Consider the following 21,761-nt stretch of genomic DNA (forward strand, 5'->3'; position numbering starts at 1 on the left):
AGTTTTAATTGATTTTGAAAAAGGATAGTATAATGATGAAAGCAGCGTGGGAAGAGGAAGGAAATAGTACTTCTAACTCCTCAGTGCCAACTAGATCAAGGGCCACGTTTGGTGGGGGAAGCAAAAAGAGAAAAGTATTTCAGTGCCTATGCAAACTTGATGAAGGTCTGCGATTGGCAGCAGGAGAAAAAAATAAAATCAACGTCAAAATAAAGAATGCTGCATTCAGAACCTCAATGCTATCTAGATGAATGTTCAGGGAAAAAAATAGAAGATCAATCATTCGTTATTGGAGCCTTGGAGCCTTTATGGGACGAAACATACCAAAAGAACAGCCTATATGTAAGCTTTATCCACCAAGTCATCATGGAAGAAATTCTTTGTTTAAGAAACCGCAACGTTCTTTTTCAGAGTCATCACTATCTATATTAAAGAGAGATGATAATGTGCCATTTGTGTTTATGTTTTGCGTTTTCGTTTGTATTTGTTTGACTATGTCTATTTTGACAACCACTAAACGTTTAAAGCCTTTACCACTACCATTCCCGTCTGTCGAATAAAATTTTTAAAACAAAATGGCCTATACTAATCACACATAACATTACATTTTTCCTTGTTCCTAAATCGCTTTTGTCCCCATAAATACTGTTGTACCAAAATACAATTCCCATATTAAAGCTTTGGACCAATTAATACAGTATTTCCCCTTCTCCAGCAAGTGTTATTCCCACTTAAGTCTACGGACCAATTTTACATAGGATCTCACTTTGTCCACTATTTATAATCTCTAAGTAAGTCTATGAAGTAATTCTTGTCCACGTGTACGCTTGTGTGTCGCCCAATCGCCACATTAAACTACTTACTTACTTCTATTGGTAGGGTAGTCACATTATGTAAAGATGCAGACGAATTTAATTGAAGTATCAACAATTGATAACATCACTGTGAAAGATTTACATTGTTGTATTGAGATGGGACATTGGGTGGCTCTCACTCCTGAATTATATGTGAACAAGGTGTCAGTTAGGTCTATATCTTGACTTTGCGAGCGAAGTTATTGATACAAAAGTTGTCTCACCCACCTCTAACAACAAGCATAAAGGCAAAGCAATATTGTAAGTTTGGCTATGCTATCTGGGTTTGGTTGGAACAATCTTGGGTCTCGCTATAGCAGAGAAAAGAGAGATCAAAATATGGAATGGTATGGCCACTTCATACATTGTTACTTTTAATAATTTTTAAATAGTTCTATGCTCATGACGATGAGTAGGGTGTCTATACGTTACCGATATGCAGTATTTAGAATGTTTTCCCAGACATTACTGGAAGATTTAAAGAAGTTGAATTCCATTGTTTAACAGACCCGACATATATTCAAAGAAAGAAAGATACATCCAGTACTTGAACATATTAGCAGGTTGGGACAAATTGTAAGTGGCCTAGGAGGCATCGCTAGATTTAAATCAGTAGCAAAGGCAGTACATTCAATGCACACACGGCTGGCATAGAACACCACCAGATCCTAACGGAAGTTCGTTATATAAAGCCTCACAACATATAACTGTATAAACACTAACTGGATATGGAAAAAGAACATTTATCGAATTGAACGTTTGACGAAAATCACGCAGTACACCTAGTGACATAGACTGGAAGCGTGGTGGTAGGTGTTATTTATCTCAAATTGTTTTCAATATGTATCTAACTTTGGATTACAACGATCTTGATATTTACCGAAGCAATAATCTAGTGTAAAAGGATATAGAAGTGACGTGGTTCTTTGAGATAACGTGGATCTGCGTGAAATATTTACTTAAACCAATCTACTAGATTCTTGATATTTTGTAAAATTATACAATATAATGCTATGTATATTTAATCTGCATTGTTTTTAAGGTTTTCATTCATTATTTGTTGTGGGTTATGCCTTAGCTTTTTATATAATCTTCATTACTGGAACAATTACTTTTTCCTGTGATAACCTATGGCAGAAATCTTTTATATTTTTGTATTCAGATTTTTATTTGAGTGAAATTATTCTCTGGAAATACTAAGTGCTCTATAAAAGTCTTGGAAAGAGACATTAGCTAATGTTTAAGCGACTTCAACAAAGACACCTTTGATCGTATTACTTTGGGTCAACAAAAGAATGTTGGCACATTATGATAATTCAGGTTATTTGTACATTAGTACATTAGAGACTACCGGCCACCATAGGCAAATCAACACTTTCAGTGTAGGAAATTATTTGGAATACCACAAAAGTTTATTAATAACTTTATTCTGTAGGGCTTGTGTTAGTAGTTCTATGTTTTTTTGGGATATCATTCGCAATACCATAAGTTCTTTTTTTACATTTCCCTTTGGTATTCCAGGAAAATAAATGATTTGTTGAATGTTACATTACATATTCATTCTCAATTTTTTTTGTTACCTAGTTTAAGACTATATAGTCGTAATAACTAATTGAGGGTATGTTTCTGTGTTTCCTAGAAGGACATGGTCACCTATCTTGCTTAGTTTTACTTTACGTTTGCTGGTTGGAGCCATGAAGTTGGTCAAATTATTGACATAAAAATGGGTAAATATTTGCATTCATGTAAGATATGAATACCAAATTTACCACTTTTATGACTCTCAATTTAGGATCAAAAGTACACATTAATATGTGTGTTTCTAGTTGTTACTCACAAGTATTTAAACAAAGTTATATGCATTAAAACTGGTATAACTATATGTCATGACCTCATTTTGTACTTGGCAATTGCATATATCTATCTGTGAGGAAAGGTTCAGGTCAATATCATTTTGTATTCACACTGTTACTGTTGTGTTCACTAGCCAATATATGTATGTATGTAAATTCCAACGTTTTGAACTAGAACCCCACATATCCTCATATCCATGACGGAATAATGTTTCATGTTTCACTTTCATGGTTCTATCTTAAAGACTAAGGTACGTAAATACTGTGTTTAGCCTGTATCTCTGACGCTGCTTAAAATATGGAAAAGAATATATCATAACGACATATAATGACTAGACAGTGTGTTGCGTACCATGATCTGTAACATTTCTTAAGGTCGAGGTCAGTAAATTAACACTAGTGGTAATTTGTAGTTGTGGTGTCATGTTAAATCATGGCATGAATATATATGCATTTTAACGCTGTTAAAAGTCAATAATCTTAAAATAAGTAACAAAAACGAGCAGAAAAAAAGGTTTTGTAAAATGTAAAGTATAATTTTCTTATTTCCTTAAAATACGAAGTCAAGGAATTAAAAATAACTTACAGTATGGTGAATGAAATCCTAAAGTCCTAACTATTCTATCAATTTCAAACGTTGATATATTGGTATAGTTTCAAATACCGGTCCTAAATCAGGCGTTATCATAACAAGGCATTATCTGGCAAACTGTCCATCAACCCCCTTCAGTTAACGTTGTCTTGTCTAGTTCGTAACGTTGTAACAGGTGGATAGATTTGCATGAAACCATCAATCCTTCGGTTAACGTTGTCTTGTCTAGTTCGTAACGTTGTAATAGGTGGATAGGTTTGCATGAAACTGCCCAGGTATATATCATGACTAGATCGTATGTGACACATCATAGACTGCCCTCTTCCTCCCATCACCTCCCACTGCAAGTTTAAGGTTCACATAGATGCAAAGGAAAATATAATTATAAGACCTGTAAATTGTCTGGAGGATAACTTTTGAACTATAGAAGATATATAAGGAAACTATCACCAGCTATATATCTTTATTAGAGTGTGTCACATACCATAACAATGACTTCAGACTCAACCTTAGGGTAACACTAAGCTAAATAAGAGTGGCCCCTGTCCATGTACAGGTATTGCATTTGAACCAATTAAGATATTATCATGAAATTTTAGCATGTTATCTGCACTTGACAACGTATTCATAGTCATGATATCTGCTCTCAAGGTTAACGTAAGAAAATCAATGGATAATTTAACGAAGTGGTTTGTTTCCTTCTTTAGACAGGCACTTTATAACGCATTTAAAAAAATTGGATGAAATGTTACCCAGGTCCACGTCTAATCACGCAGCTAGCAGGTTACTAGCTCTGTGGTCAAGATCATTTGAAGGAAGCATCTCTTGAGTTATGCCTATAATATGATGTGTGGTACGCTTGCTTCTTAAAGCCTAACGGATGTGTCAAATATCATTCTTTTGGTGGCATCTTCAAGGTCAAAGTTGAGGACATGGGGGGGGGGGGGCGGGTCTGCAGGCTTTTACAATCAGCTCATGTGATATCGATACGAAATAGTGTGTGTTTTATGTTTATCGTCTTTCCTGTATGAGTGTATGAAGTGACATAATCTTAGTGTCCATTTCAACCAGATATAAAAAAATAATTTGACCTCCCAAAATCCAGGCATATTCGGTAAAACTGTCTACTTCACTATTGGCGAACTTGGGATGAACATGTGTTGTGCACCAGAACTTGGTCACAACGACCTACTTTCTATGATTTTTTTAAGAATAAAAAAAACAGTTCACAAATGTGTGTGTGTTTATATATATATATATATATATATATATATATATATATATATATATATATATATATATATAACCAGCAAAATTGGACGAAAATGCATCTAACAACAGAGGTGTTTGCTCGTCAGAGCTAGATTGTTTTTACCTAATTCCCAGGATATATGCCATTTATTCCTGTCTGGTCTGTAACGCTTATATATTGCAACATATAGACATAAAGCTTACACTGTGTGTGCATAATCGAATGAATATGTTAGACACACAACTGGGTCAGTAAGCCCTACTTTCCAGCATTTATCAATTTTGCTTATCCGTACTTCAATGCTAAGATCTAACTGACTTTAACCAACTTCTACTGAGAGAACAACTTAGGGTGGGTTAGTTTGAATCTAAAACCTGATCAATGTCAGATGGTTTGCAGTAGTTGTTTTATAATTGCTATATAAACATTGTGTCAGTCCTCCTTGTCTGAGATGCATCTTTTAGACCACTACATCTATTAACATTAAACTGATCCTTTTATGCGTCTTATGATCGAATGCTTACATGTTGCACACCAACACTGGGTCAATATGTCTACCTACCTAATACAAACATCTGGTGACATTTATTATTGGGCTCTAATTCCAATACATCTTCACCTGTTGCTATAATGATTAAACGAATAATTCATGATAGATTTTAAAACATTTCGCACATTTCGAGGATTTTAACAATACTTACAGGTTGTGTATGTGCTCCAATCGCAAACATTTTAGCCTAAAATTTCCACTAAGAGAATGCAACCCAGAATTCAAATATTTAGCAATAAATCTCTGTCACTATGACTTCTTTTCCAGAACTTTGCAAATTTTATAGAATTGATGGTTGTTTTCATATTATAAAACCTTTTGACCAAATACAAGTAAATGTTAATATAAAGTGCATATGAAAAATCCGTTATGTCACACATAAAAACTGGGTTGCTACTACCTACAGTTTTGGGTTAGTTGCCCACTCTAAAAGATACTTACTGATGTAATTGAAGTCGAGCTTATCTTTTGAGTTCCTGCTCATTAACAACCCAGGTTCCCTTGATCGACTCTAGTTCATACGAGTAAGATATTACGACAGTCAGTGAAGGTGTGGTAGCTGCAATTGCACCCGTACCATTTCATGAAATTTAATATGCAAAAGTTAAAGAAAATATGAACAACACAACTAACTGACACAATTAACCTGTCTATGGTCCTTTGCTAACATAATTCTCTTCAAATTTTAATGTAATTAGGATTTTGATTTTAAGATAATACGTTTTAGTTAATGCTTTACATTTTGAAAAAAAAACTTCATTGCATTTAAAACCCAATTTAAAAAGTATTGTACATTATGCCATATATTTTTGTTCAGGTTGTGATGTCAGATTCAATCCTGTTCTGCACTTATTGCAAGCTTTATCATTTTCAAGGAATGTAACAACTGAACAAATTCGTTACCTGAATAAGTTTATACATTTGCATAAGAAGAGTTGTGTTGCCTCTGAACCTTTTTAAAAAGATGATGTAACGACAATGTTCGTGTTATTTGAAAATAACTGACGCAGATTACGTACACCTGAGAAAAAAAAATGTTTCAACAGCATTACCCCTGGCTTATTAAGAACACCTCCAATGAATCTCATGCAATTTATTTTACTTAACAAACTCTTACACCTAGAAATATATTGGAGACCCTTAATATTCAGACGTCGAAAATGTTATTTTTCCTTCTATTATATTTTCTCTATAGTTAAAACAGTTTATTCTTTATTAGATTTTGGCACAATGATTACAATTCAGGTCATTGGTACAGTAGTCGCCGAGTATATGATCGTACTATGTTGAATATATATATATATATATATATATATATATATATATATATATATATATATATATATATATATATATATATATATATATATATATGAGCAGAATTAACGGATATACATGCATTTCCTTATTGATTGTAACAGTTTGTTGGTTTCATTAGAAATCGATAGAAACGTACTTATTCATCTTTTCTCGATCTCTCTTTATTTCTGGTTCCATCCATTAACTTGTCCTCACTTATTTTATGTTTATCAATCCATCTCTAGTGTGTTTGATTGGAATTTAAAAAGATTCAATATTTTTATATTAGGTTCTCTTAAGATTCAAATAAGTAACGTTATTGACGAATAGGTCAAATCAGCATATGATTTTCTACATCGATTTTACATGTTCATTACCATCAAAGCTTGCAAGACGTTTGGTTTTGCTTATGTACTCGAGACGAATTTATCATCATTTGATGTGCGACATTCGCTGCCAATTGTTACATTTCTCAATTGTTCTATGACGATACATTAAAAAGTCCAATTTCCATTTTTCTCTATGTACTGACAGGAAAAGCATAAATCACACACTTAAATACAAAATATAGATATTTTTCAAAAACAATACTGTTGAAATGGTACAGAAGATGGGCACTTTGGTCAGTACCCATGTAGTACTATGGACTTCTTTCGAAATGAAATGTAATGTTTCAAACAACTCATCAATAGCGGCGTAAGAAACTATCTGTAAAAGAATGTCACAGTTACGCCATGTTTTATACCGCATAAAAACTTACATGCTTATGTACGCTGTTAAAAAAATACCCCTGGTAGTCAAGGACTTAGTTTGCATCAGTAGCGAGAACATTACTTTTCTACGTCTGTCACTATTTATTTTAATTATGTGGAATGGATGGTCGAAAAAAAAATCAAATGTAAACATTAAATGCGGTATTATTATTTATTGTGTTTTCAATGGAATGCAAAGTATTTTATAGTTACTTTTATAGGGTTTTGAATAACCCTGACAAACAAACACGAAGTAAATATATTTCTTTTCAAATTTCCAGTGGGATTGATGTAGATGTTTTAAACCTCAAATTAGGAATGAGTTGTGTGAGAATGCTCAAAATGATGTCAAGACATTACGCTTGATAACCCGGCAATGCACTTTTGTGACGTAAAGATGGTATTAGGTCGAGCACATTTCGTCTGGTAGCAATACTGGGACAACGAGAGAATGTACTTATCATGCTGATTATTCAGCTCTGGAGTTAATTATGGATGGTCTGGGCAAAACCTAATGTGCCACTCTGACATTTTCGCATGTTTATTTACTAGTACCTAACAATGGACGTGAACCCCGCCCTGTTTACATATTCTCTTCTTGTCCGACGAGTATAGCTAGCGTCTAAATCTCTCACTACTTGTCAGTTGTAGTTTACATTTTATGACAAATTATTCAAAATTGTTCGCCATAAGGATAGACACAGCTTCATAATAACTTTTGAAATGACCACTAGTCAGTTGGCCTACTTTCGGGACATATGGGAGTGATGTCATACTGGAATGTAGTAAAAATTACAACTTCACTAAAACAATGCGTATTGATATTTTATCTATTCGACTTTAGTTTTCTGTTAAGAGACTTTTCAGCACGTCAATAATTGACTTTCCTTAACAATATGTTCATTTATCCGGATATGTAAACAGCTTTAAGAAATTTGAATATTTAAAGAAAGAATAAATTCTGTCTTGTATTATATATTTATTAAATATTTTAAATCAAACGGGATTATGGGTAAAGATTTATCGGTGTCTTCATTTATGATTCCCATAAAGTACGACACGGAGAAATCGACAAGTACGGATTCATAATGCAAGTACAACAGGACAAACGGTTATTGATAAGAAAATCTTGGACGAGTGGCATAAAAACATTCGATCGACCTTCGGAATCTCCACTGACTCCTTCGGAGACAATACGCATCAAAGCTCTACCAATCCATGCCACTCATTTAGCATACTTATAGGACCTCTTTCAAGAAAACATCAATTGCGCAATCACAGCTTATTATTAACTGTAGGAGAGAAAATGGATACCTCGAAACTTCAGTACCTCCTGAGACACAGTTTGTACATAACTCGCTGTACTAAAGAGAACTTCCACGACGAAAACCTAAAGACGTTCGAGTTATGTCATCAACATGGAAGAGAGACAATGACCACGAACGGTTTGTGTGATAGTCTACTTTCAAAACGATAATATGGTGGAATATTTTCATTCCTATGGATTACCTCTTATCTTAACGTTAGATCACTGGAATTCATACTGGTTAGTAGATATGGAAGAGCTCAGTAAAAAAATTAATTTCGTAAAACGTTTATGTGAGCATGCGCTATTAAGATGTTTTTGACCATATCCTGTGCCTTTACGTCATAAGTATGTTTGGCTCCCTAAATGCTTAACATCATCAAATTGACCCATATCTGTCATTTAAAATTAAACCAACAGACGTTTCTAGCATTACATTTCCATTTATTCCCATAGTGGCCCGAATCAAAATGACGGTCGTAATGATAAATCACCTTGTCGCTCTAACCAGTTTGTTGCCATTGTGGCCAACATTGCTATTTGTGTGAACACTTTTGGTCTTATTTATCCAAAGATATCCACAACGAATAGGTAGAAGCTGATGTCAATAAAGTCAACATTATAATGTCTGCATTATTTTAGAAATGAGCTCAAAAATTATTTAACGATTTCTATTGAATTGATCGGCGGTTTATTAAAAAAAATTATTTCAACTGTATTGTAACTATAATGTAAGCATTGAAACAGACGTACCTGGGTCTGGTAACTTGTCTCGAATGTCACTCTGATGGATACAGATGTAACGATATGTTGTTAATTAGCTGAGTGAGTGGGTAATTAACGTTCTGCTTAACAATACATTTGGAAATTGTATATCCCTTCCAAAATACCATACGGAGCACAGTGCGTTCTTTGCTCTCTCTCTCTCTCTCTCTCTCAACAAAATGTAATAATTCGAGGAAATATACCAAAACTAATAAAGTAGACAAAATGGGTATGTTTTGACAAGTAAAATAGGCGGCGTAAGCAGACGTTTTGTCTGAAAACGTCACTAAAATAATTCGTTTTCTGTACAGTACCCTCACACAAAGAAATCTTCGGGATTAGAGGCAAAAGAGAGCAAACAAATGCATTTATTTTGCGAGAAATATCCGATCGTATGTAGTAGCAACTGTTAATGCAGCAATTATTATTATTATTATTATTATTATTATTATTATTATTATTATTATAGTAGCGGTAGTAATACCACTTGTATTGTCATTATTGTTATTAAATAAGTGCAGTTTGTCATATTATATCATGGAAGATGCATCGAAAAAATCCATATACAACTATTATATTTATTATTATTGTTGTCATTACCATTATTATTATTATTATTATTATTATTATTATTATTATTATCGGCTCTATTTTTACCTTGATTTGAGGTGTAATCAGAGCATGGAAATCACTGTTCACTTGGCGATGCGGTATGACAGAAACCTTACGTAATTAAGACCGTTTTCTTTTTTGGAAAAATGCTTTGACAACACAAATTAAAATACCTATGTGGGACGATCTGGGGCAAGGGATGTAACTTCCTATATAATTGTATTTTTTTATGTGTCTCCAGCTTTTACCATCCTATCAATACATCGGTATGTTTATGTTTCTTTATTGCAGGTGAAAGACTGGATAGCTACCTGTCTATAGGTACTTGTGACAATATTCCCAAAGTAGTGTTTTAGTCTGAAAAATAAATGCGAATTATGTAATTCCAAGGAATAATTTAAATAAATAATTACTCACAAGTTATATATAAACACAACAGTAAGTGATTCCAGAGGCTCCACTTAAAACAGTATTGAATAAGTGTTTACCTCGTCGCCTTTTTCTACCGACTGTCACATGACGATACATACATCTTCATATGCCTGTAGATAAATTGATATATAGACGGTAGATAGGTAAGTACACACACACACGAACACGTACGTACATACATACATACATACATACACACACACATACATACATGCATACATACTTAGAGACAGACATACATACATACATACATACACACGTGACCAGACTCAGTAGTTTTACTTAGCGACTATGTAAATATTCATCGAAACAATTGTCAATGACAACTCAGTTGACCCTTCAAACTGAATCTGTCGCTTGCAGTGTGTGAAAATTGTGTCATTTTTATCAAATTCCTTTCACAGCAAAAAGGAAATTACGCATGTTAAAAATGTATTTTTTTCGATTGTACGAAAGTCTGTGCTATTATTAAAAACTTGCATTATGCCATTTTTTCAGATGGATAGTTTTTGAAAATAGATTTAATACCTTGCTCCATGTCGATTGTACTGAATGAAGCGGATGAATCTGGATGTCAAATATCATTATAATGCATAGCCGACATAATTTTCTGTTAATCAGCACATCGGTAGGTACATTGAAAATGTTTTATGTTCTGAGTGGGCGAAAAGAAGTGTTTGATATGCCATATCAAACGAGCTCTTTTCCCCGAATCGGAACAAAATATTCATTTGTTGTATATATTACAAATCCACATTTTATTTCCGCATACTTGTAAAAAAAATACATACAGAGTACACATAGTATGGCTTAAAGTAAAGCAACATTTTGGGTTTTTAGGATTTCATTCAAAGACGTTCGGAATAATGTCGTTGTGATACATCAAGACTGCTCTAAATTCGGCAGATTCAATGATAACATTATGTCAGCATATTCAGGATATGGAATTCATTCGGAATACTCGATTGTTTTGGACTTATCATATAACTTTATATACATACATCACCAAGTAAACAATATCAGCACGTAAATTGTGACCGGTTTTTCGCTTTATTGTTTCTTCAGACTCATTTCAAATTGAATTCAATGTTATCGTTTACATCATTAAATACATTCGGTTTATATGCGATCAATAATATAGACAAAATGACATTAATAAGATGACGTCATTGCTAAAGATGTTGTTTTACACATTTTTGTTATACTAATAAATGCATAATTGGCATGACAAAATGCATAATATTGTATGGATAAAAGACATTTAGATACATAAATATAGATAAAACTGGATCATAAAGATATAATAAGACCTTCACATTGCAAAAACATACATTTGTTAATTATTTCAACTCATTGTAACATCGTATGTTTTGTACATGCGAGCCATTATATAAGTAAAGATAGTTATTTATTATTCCTATGATGATTCTAGTAACACAAACAGTTTGTTCTTGTTCAGTACTATTAGAAGAATCTTTATATCCTGTCCGGTTTAGCAGCAAATAGGTTTCCCATCCATACATTTTTTCTTTATAAAATATCTCAGTCTTGAATAAATACAATATGGCTTCCCATGTAGCGGCGTTAAAATTCCTACTTTTAATTTTAAGATATCCTTCATTTGGTTTGCTCCTGATATCCAGTTGAAAATTGTTCTGATTAGATCACCAATATTGCCGCTATAACAGCCACTTTGCAAATCATATTGATACTTCTCCGGAATTGATCGTCGTAATGACATGTAATCTGCAGACTGGAATGCGTGGGATTTATAACGAGAAAAACATAGGCACAGATACAAAGACTAAAGAACACACATGCCACAGACAATAGACCTGACAGACCTAATATCTCAGCAAGAACTCAATTAATGACGCTAATTCTTAAAACTGAGAAACTAAGTTTTTCTGAAAGTAAACTTTTACTTACCATTAAGGCTGTACTTGGTCAATAGTAAGCATAACAATTTGTGGCATTTGCAAGTGTGGTGTCAGCAGTCAATGTTACAACAACGACAAAATGGAAACACTGTTTTCAGAATCGCGGTAAACGTTGTATTGTGCATACCAGCGAGAAAATAACAAAACGAAAGAAACATTAGTAGGTGTCCAATACACCGGCACCTGTCACTTTAGGAATTTCAGTGCCGTTTGTCACACTTCAGGAAGAAAGAAAATTAATAAGGTCTTTGTTGCAAAATTTAATGATACCAATAATCTTCATTAACATTCCAAAATATGTCATTCCATTCTCGATATGTTCTATTCGTATCCGATAACTGTATTCTATGTACTGTTATGCCCATTTAAATCTGCTGTTTCTCATTAAAATCCACAGTGTTTCATTTATTGATGTTTATCCATTTACATTTTTTATATATTTACTTTGATAGTCAATTTTTAATAATTATTTTTTAAAAAATAAAATGTACATATGAATACGAATTGTAAACATATATGTGTGTGTGTGTGTGTGTGTGTGCATTTTCGATTGGATCATCTTAACTCCAAAATGGCTCTCCTGACGAATAGTAATTCAAAGATAAAAAAAATAGTTAAATTTAAAGGAAATTGAGCCTTTATAGCCAAAAATTGTAATATCAAGCTGCTTGACAGTAAAAGAGATCCTGATTTTATAATTCACCTTGGTTCAAAGTAAACGACTGTTTGTAAACATTTGCATATCCTGTACCCTAGATGTCTGAAGAATAATGTAATGTGTTGATCGTAATCGTTCATATTACACAGTAACCTTCTTTGCAGCGACAGTAATCACAAATCTAGGTATAGCGACAGCAATCACAAATCTAGTTGCAGCAACTGTATTCACAAATCTATTTGCCGCGACAGTAATCACAATTTAATTGCAGTGACAGTAATTACAAATCTAGCTGTAGAATTTAAAAAGATAAGAAATGTGAAGTTTAATCCTTTATTTCTTTTGTCCAGCCCTGAGCAGAGTAAAGGTGGAACAAAACACGTTGTCATAGTTTAAACAACTTGTAGACCGGTTACGAAAGACAAGTTATCGGTTTATTTAACTACACGAAAGGGTGGTCCAAAAATATCAGGTCGGGATCCACATCTTTCGGGGTGACCTGCTTCCACGCATTGATTCTTATGTGTGGGGCCACACTGCACTCCGTCATTTTGGCAACATGCACAGTCGGACTTAGTTTCGTCGAACAAACACTTGCAGTCGGCAAAAACAAGAGTAAAACCATCCACGCCATAATCTGGGGCTGGCAATGCTGTAAAGAAAAGAAAAAATTTGAAAGTCTTCAAATTGATTGTATTATACAAATAACTTCAAAAACTTTCCAGATGTGTTTTCTGTAAGTGGTTCAGTCTGTGACTTAAAACAAAAACTATATTCATTGTAATACAAACTTTGCTTAAAGTTTGTTTTGTGGGGAGTAGGAGTTAAGAAGGATAAGGAAAGGGCGTTGTTCTTTTTTTCTTTATTTTTTTTTAATGGGGGATCCATAGAGTATTTCGTGACGCTAAGCTCCCCTTAATACACAATGATGTCATAAACAATATCAAACGTATGGAGGATAGACATACTAAAACAGTTATCTCCCATTAAACATGTTGCCTTTAAATGACTATTCTCTTTATCACCATGGTTGCGCTGAATTTCATAAAGACACATTTAAGATTCCTTTGTCTTATTAATTTAAAACACAAAGTTAGACGGTAATTCGACATGAACAACATATAATGATAAATCTGTATAAACAGTTACATTTTCGGCGTATATTTCAGTAGTCATTTCCGTTCCATAAGTCACACTGCAATGACGACACTTAACACAATGCATTTTATGGGAATTTCGCACACAAATGAGAGGTGTGCATTCATTAAGGCATTGTATGCCTCGTGTCTTATAATGTAATTTGAATGCCAAATAAAGTTATATAACAAGGAGTCCTGTGACTGCTTGCCAAGCCCGCAATCAAAGCATTGATGTAAAACATTTGACCTTGATCCCAAGGTCAATATGTGAGGGCAAACATGTCGTAAAATGAACTGTCGTAACTTCATAATGATTCATGCAGTGTACGAACAAAGTCCATTAAGGATTAAGAACGTATAAACAGATATAATTGGCTTCGAGCCATACTAATTCAACCCAAGTGCGAAGAAACTCCATTGAGGTTTAGGAAAAGGAAACAAAAGAAAACTTTAACCAAAACATTTAACGCACATGAATATGACCTTTGTATCTCAGGTAAAAGAAGCAAACATGTATGCCATAATAAATTGTTTAACCTCATAATGGTTCACTCAAAGTATTAACAAAATTGTTCATGGGGGTCACAAAAATATAAGCAAACGAAAATACATTAACCGAAACCTTCAGTCAAAATTGTATTACTGTAACCTGGTCCATAATATTAAATGCCAAGCGAGGATGTCACAAATTAAGTTGTCCCAGCATCGTGATGACTTATTTTAAGTATGAATAAATTATATCAAGGGGTTCAGAATCACTGCCAAATGAAGAAACTTTGACCAAATAGTTCTCGCCAATTTTATATGACTGACCTTGGCTCCTAAGTGATAAGTGTTAACGAGCGTAACGTAGAATAAATCGTCTTAACTCCATAATATTCGTGCCAAGTATGGTGAGAATCGATCAAGGAGCTTGAGACATACTGAAAGGAAAGCTTTAAGCAAAGTCTTAAGAAACTGTTGATGACAACGCTATTGCCGTTGCCCATGATAGTATCGAAAAACATACTGATAAGGCACATTTCACACTAACCTGAACAAGTGAAAATGTTATGTGTCCGATTCACTCCTACTTAATTACAAGTACCTAAAAGATGCTCTCCCTTTATTCCTTTTTTCTAATAAATAGTCTCTCATGTCTCATTTGCTCAATGTACTCAACGACAGACAGAGATTTATAAATTGCACAAAATCAACCATTAAAACAAATTTATATAATTAATTTTGAACTTCGAAGATATGATATGCCGAAATGCATTCTTATGGATAACGTCATGAGCGTTCCACGGTCTCAGATGAGAAATATGACACTTTTTCAACCATACCAATCTGCTGTACTATACAATCTTTTCAGTGAATGTTATTTTAATAATATGGATTTATATATCTTTGGATTACTGTGTGAGTTAAATAAAGGAAGATGTGCATTTTTCTGAATCTAACCTTCGTCTGTCACCATCTCTTTCTGACAAAAATATTAATCCCTTGTTAAACATGGTGTTATGAAACCCACGTGCTTTACAACCAAATTCCAAAGCAATAAGAACAACCATATACTGGCAAATTAGCGCTCTCCCTCACATTGTAAAGATTTTGTGTAACTGAGGACAGGTGACATGTACTAATGTGTTCATGTTATATAAATTTAGGCAGGATGCTATATAAAGATAGTGTCACATTTTTATATGATCTGAGAGTGCAGCTATGTGATAGATTCTAGTGTGGTCATCTTTGATCATTTACAGAGCAAGGCGATGTACAGTACTGATACAACATGATAAATAATTGACTCGAACAACAGGAGCGGTTGTCAGAGTTTAACATTTCAATGTAAGAAGAAGAAGAATATTTTACATATACTTTTACTACGTTTTTCAGCAAAAGGATTATGCTCAAGAGTCCTCATTTGCCATAGTTTTCAATGACTGTCATTATATCAATCTGCTGTTAGCGTGTATGTAAGTACTATCACATGATGTGCTTGTTTTAAACATTAGTCATTAACCCTTGTTCTTTATTTCAGTAGTATGCTTGTCTTAAACATTAGTCATTAACCCTTATTTTTTATTTCAATAGTATCAACATACGAGTTCCACAGTTGTCCAGATGTCCACACTGAACGCATTGGTGTTCATTTCCTTCCCCACACTGGCACGCGCCCATATCACAGCAAGCACAGTCCATTCTACTAGTGTTGAAATAACACTCACATCCTTTCAAGGAGCTGAAAAGTGAGAGATGTTTTATTACCTCATTAACCTTTAATTGGTGACATAAACAAATTAGACAAACTATTTACAAACTTATAATGTACATCTTAAGAATATTCATTGAATATTAATATGACCTTTAAATATTATTAAACTGTTGAAAAGTTACATTTTGTAAGCGCGTTTGATTAAATTAATTGTTAAAGAGAAATAATAATGTTTTGGTATCATATAATCACGTGAGCTGAAGCTTAACTTACGTTCACTTTCCTTGATAAAATCTTTCTTCGTAATCAAAGAAGAAAACATTAATTCACAATATACTTGATCTATGCTGCTTTATTGTAACGAAATAATACATATAATGCCTACAAGATGAAGATATTAACGAAATATTACCTATATTGCCAAGAGTGCAGATTGTAACAAATTAATACCTCTATTATAAATGCAGCATATATTCAATAAATATAATCTATAGCTCTTATAGATTGCAGATTGTAGCACAATATATCAACATTATCTATATTGTGCAGATGGTAACAAAATATAACCTGTACTTCGAAAGGAAAGAACTCCATAATCCCTTCGAAAACTCGACGTAACAGTTCCTGCGCTTTTCTTAGATGTTTCAGGCTGGTTGATAATTTTCAATCAATCCATAAAATAACAAGAATGATTCTCTTTCTCCCTATGGGTCAGCGATTATCTGGCTCCAGTTTGCCATATAGACGTTTACTTATCCTTGCTTGCAAGCAAATGTACTTTCATTTATAATGCCTTATCTCTGCCTGTCCAGAATGATGAAGATGCTCGTGAGAAACGAGACAGCGTCAACTTTTGTGTATATAAAGGTACATTGAGGTATGCTTATGTTGGGGGGAGGGTTTCGATGCAATTGGGGATTACGGTAGAAGGATGTGTCTTGATGGGGTTTTGCTGTTTGTTTTGCTTTGTATTTTGTTTACTTGTTTGTGAGTTTTTTAATTATTCATAACTCAATGTGGCATTCGTCATGCATGCTCAAAAGGAAAACGTAATATATTATATTGAATTGAACAAATTAGTGCACTTACTTCGTCCATATATCAAAACGATTCGGAATCAAACCACCAAGTGGAGCACTTGTTGTGACAGAAATGGCTGAAATGGAAGGAAATTGATTCATCTGGGTTGAAGAATAGAAAGCTCCTAAAGCAAAAAGAGAATACCAAATCGACGCGTACTGCACGAAGACCAGATCAATTAAAGGCCATTGATTATGGTCAAATAGGTACAAATGGGAGATTATATACGATGAAAGAAAGAGAACAAATTATACAGACAAAGAAAACTAAGGAAATAGTACAGACTAATTTTCACTGAAACTGTCAGCTATACAATTTCTTAAGCCCTTTTGTAATTCATTTTAGACATGGTGCATACACTTGGATTCAATGCATAAAATGAATACCAATTTCTCTCTCGCTTTGTCCCGCGTATTTGCTTAAAAGTTAACAATAATTCCAGTCCTTTTTTTCAATATTATTGTAAACGTTACTAAGTATATTAGATGATTTGTGCTTACTCGAATACAAAGAGACATTTGTGATATTTTTGAAACAATAATGTTGCACCTCACATCAGTTACACTTATAATAACACAGGTCAAAAGAACAAACCTAGAACTAATCGTAATGTAAGGCCAATTAGGACATGTTATCATGGAAACAAGAAATGAAACAAGTCCATATATGGCGCCTGGTATACATATCATGACTGTCGTAATTAATGTAGTTTTGAACAATATCAATACCTTTCCATGATACGAATATTTATTTTGTGTGCAAAATTGTTGCTGCACCTTCATAATCCCATTACTTTAACAATATGATATAAGAAAATATTTTCACATTTTCGTGATTCCTTATGTCTGTTTGGCTTAGATAACCACCAGCTTCATCCATTCGTTGTATTAGTCCTAAACAATTGTTTCTGTGACGAGTAGGTGAGAGCAACAGATGTCATATGCCACTTTAAAAAAGCAGGTGTGATCGCGTAATCTTTCATAGAAATAGATATAAATGTCACTGACGCGCACTGATGTATTTGGGTCACTTGAAATCCGATTGGGGCAAATAAGCATGTCTTATCGCTCTACCCGTAAAAAGTATCACTTTCTTATGAATGGATAATGTAACAGTAGTGTATGTTTTCAGCCAATTCGTAAGCAATGAACCGCTTCCTACAGTGGCATTTTAAAAACATACAATAGTCTGAAAATGGCGTGAATTTATAAGTAGATAATTTTATTGCTCCACTCAAAAATGAGTCTAAGTGTTATGCATATCTATAATTTCTGTAAATTGTATTCATGATTGTAAATTGTAGTGATTCTCTTTAGTTGAAATTTCGTTCCTACATAGGATCTGTTTTAAGATATAACCAAGGTATATTGCACAGGATCTATAAAAAGATGCTTACGTACGTGTTTACATTTACTATAAATAAAATGAATGCTAAATACGTCGACAACTTTCAGGCTGTTTCCAGTTGGACAAGTCGGTCAGGTGGGTTCTTTAATAATTACGTTATTTTCCATTTGAAGGGTTAGATCATGTGAATTGTTTTACAATGTTGGCGTTTTGCAATATGCCACGTAACAAGTAGTGACAATATACGTGTTTTACTCTTTCTCCTGTATACAATTTCATAGGAATGGACAATTTCCTCATTTTTGTGTTCTTGATCAAGTCTGCATGCACGTGTATTTCATGTTATATATAGATATTTGAAGGAAAACATTTGTTTGGAATATTCAGTAGTAAAAAAAAGTACTCATTAGACTATAATATTATTCTATGACTATTGTTAACTATTCAAAGGAGATCTGGAAGACGCCATCTTGGCACGTCAGGACTGTAGGTGGACCAGTATATTTAGGATTATTTTTGATTCAGTTCATAATTCTTTAAGTTCTTCTTACATTTTCATTTTATAATTTTTATAATTAATTTATTTATTGAGTTTTTCAAAACGTTTTCGTTTTTCTTCTATCTGCTACTAAGTTAATAACCACAGAGTCGTAAATGGAGCATGGAAATATCGTTTAAAGCAAAGGTTCCGTTAATGCGTCCTGTAATCTTATCAAAGCATACTCAATAAGAGTAAAGGTATGGTTGGTTTTTGTTTAATCTGGTGTTATTTTGTTTCGATATTTTACATCATTGCGACACAAGAAGGTTATCTAGTGCAGAGACAATTAAATTAAAGTGTTGTGCAGAATGATGCTAAAAGGTATAAGTAAAGATGTGTCGATTACTTTGGTATTCATCCACACTGCAACAGAGGAAGTTTATATCATGCCGAGGAAAGCAAAATGACTTGTCTAATGAAACACCACGATGTAAGTAAAATAGTATATATATTGTTCACTGACTGCAATTTCATTCGTAAATGATGCTTTATGAAATCTCAATTTACCAGTCCACTCTGTTGAGCTAGTTATTGGATCACAAACATAGGACGAATCTCCATCTTTCTTATCCCCTGCAATCCTGCAGCTACCGTCAATCATGCACATGCCTGACTGAAAGGGAAATAAAACACTGCGTAATGGCACAACATCAATATATAACGTTTTTTTTTCTGAATAAACTTTATAAATTAAAAAGAATACATTTTTAATTTTCATTAAATATCGCGCATTTGTTTGTTTAATTTTCTATATATCAATTTTGTCATGTTAACAAACCTCACTCAAACGAAAGAAAGAAAAGTTTACATCCGGCAGGATGCATAATGAAAATGAAAGTTATTGGCTGCCATTCTCGCTGAGTCTTTGTGGAAGGCAATTACGAAACAAATACAAACAATAAAAACATAAAGTGCTGAGTATAAACAATACAAACAATAAACACTACATAAAGTGTTGAGTTTACAAACGTGTACACGACTATGTCTGATTAAAGTATCGTTTGTAATTTGTAGATGACGCGCCTAATTGGTTTGAACTCCGATGTTAAAATGGCAGACTTTTTAGGAATGATCAACAAATAGAGGAGAAATAGCGCCATCATTTTGTTAAATGTAAAGTCGTTTCACTGTAACTTTAATCCCTGCTATTTCACCGTTTCTGTAATAACAGTAATAATCACAACAGTGAAACATTAGAACAAAACCTCCAAAACAGTAGCAATTATATCTGAGAGAATGATTAACTAAATTAGCAATATAAGTATTAGTACAATGAAGACTCTAAACAGACGATGATTGTATTTGTGTATAGATGCGCTATTGGAGTCATTTGGGTTTAAACCGCTTGTCTTCACCCCTCTAAGATGGTGTATCCAGTAAGAATCCTTTCCTTTTCTGGTTCTATCCAATTATATATTATTGTAATTATTATAATATTAAGGGGAAATGTCGCAACAGTAATTTAAGTTATGAAACCAGGAAATAAATCAATCTTAATGGATACGCCACCGGCATAAACTAAGAAGCTTCCAAATGTGAATAAAATCATCAGTTTTCAGAGCCTCCAGTATTAGGATACACAAATGGCAAATGAGGTAAAATACTGGAACGTTAACTTTGTCCATATGAAACACCAGGAGACAAATACCAAGTCAACAATGGCACAGTCAATCGAGATAATACCTTCGCTACGTAAGTGCGTGAAAGGGGTTTCCTCATTTCCTTCTTGTTCTCACATACTCTCAAGAAACAAGAAATTTGCGCAAACATATTTTATCCACATTATTGCTTACCTTAACAGTGCAGGATCCCGTGATGGCACAAGTCATACAATGGCTATCATATATAAAAATGTCCTTTTCATTACTGAATTGATGACCATCGTTTGTAAGTGAAATTTTGTATCCAACAACTGTTTTACCTAAAAGAAAATGAAATCTATTGGAAGTGATCCTAGGTATGGAGGGTAATGAGTGATGAATTATGCAATATATGATATTGGGATATACTATTATCTTATTTTATAATGTAGACATGTTCCCGCTACTTTTTAGGACTATATACTTAAATTATAACCTTATGACAAGTTGATAAGATAATTTTTGATGAGGGCCTCGACGCTCAGCAGGTAGAGCTTCGGACCGGAAATCCGTGAGTGACGTTTTATGTAGCCTCCCAGGCCATGCCAGGTGAGTCCTTGAAAAATGAACTTAGCCCCGTTTCCTCGCGTTTCCTTGTCATGGTATAACCAATAATGTGTTTAGAGTGTCGTTGAAAATCATCCAGAAATAGGATAATTCTACGATACGAATGTCTTCAACAAGCTTTACATTAAAACATTTTATTTTTCTTATAAAGCATTTTAATATAAAGATATTTAATGCTTTAGTACATGTACAAGAGAGATTAAAGAGGTCAGGAAATTTTAGCGATTAAGAAGTATCAATCTCAATAATTCTCAAAGCCAGATTCCATTTTAATTTCTATTCCAAATAAATTAAAGTGGTAAAAAAAACACATAGTAGCAGTCATCCACGTCATTAAAGAGAATTGGTCTGTGGTCTTTGTTCTCAGCATAGACGGCGAAGTACT

At 33.5% G+C, this 21,761-nt stretch overlaps 1 protein-coding gene across 1 annotated transcript in view; it reads right to left on the bottom strand.

Moving 5' to 3' along the window:
- Positions 1 to 13,184: 13,184 nt before the first annotated feature.
- Positions 13,185 to 21,761, bottom strand: part of LOC149774180 (von Willebrand factor D and EGF domain-containing protein-like) — a 69,459-nt gene continuing 60,882 nt past the window's right edge. Inside the window, exons 19-23 of the mRNA XM_089945684.1 lie at positions 20,963 to 21,090; positions 19,677 to 19,782; positions 17,291 to 17,357; positions 16,092 to 16,228; positions 13,185 to 13,517 (exon numbers count right to left, since the gene is read on the bottom strand). Of these exons, the coding sequence (XP_089801810.1) occupies positions 13,300 to 13,517; positions 16,092 to 16,228; positions 17,291 to 17,357; positions 19,677 to 19,782; positions 20,963 to 21,090 (656 nt within the window). The 3' untranslated portion in view covers positions 13,185 to 13,299. The remainder of the gene's footprint in view (positions 13,518 to 16,091; positions 16,229 to 17,290; positions 17,358 to 19,676; positions 19,783 to 20,962; positions 21,091 to 21,761) is intronic.

The sequence above is a fragment of the Sinohyriopsis cumingii genome, unplaced genomic scaffold (genome assembly GCF_028554795.1).
Source record: "Sinohyriopsis cumingii isolate HCF-2022 unplaced genomic scaffold, ASM2855479v2 utg000400l, whole genome shotgun sequence".
NCBI lineage: Eukaryota > Metazoa > Mollusca > Bivalvia > Unionida > Unionidae > Sinohyriopsis > Sinohyriopsis cumingii.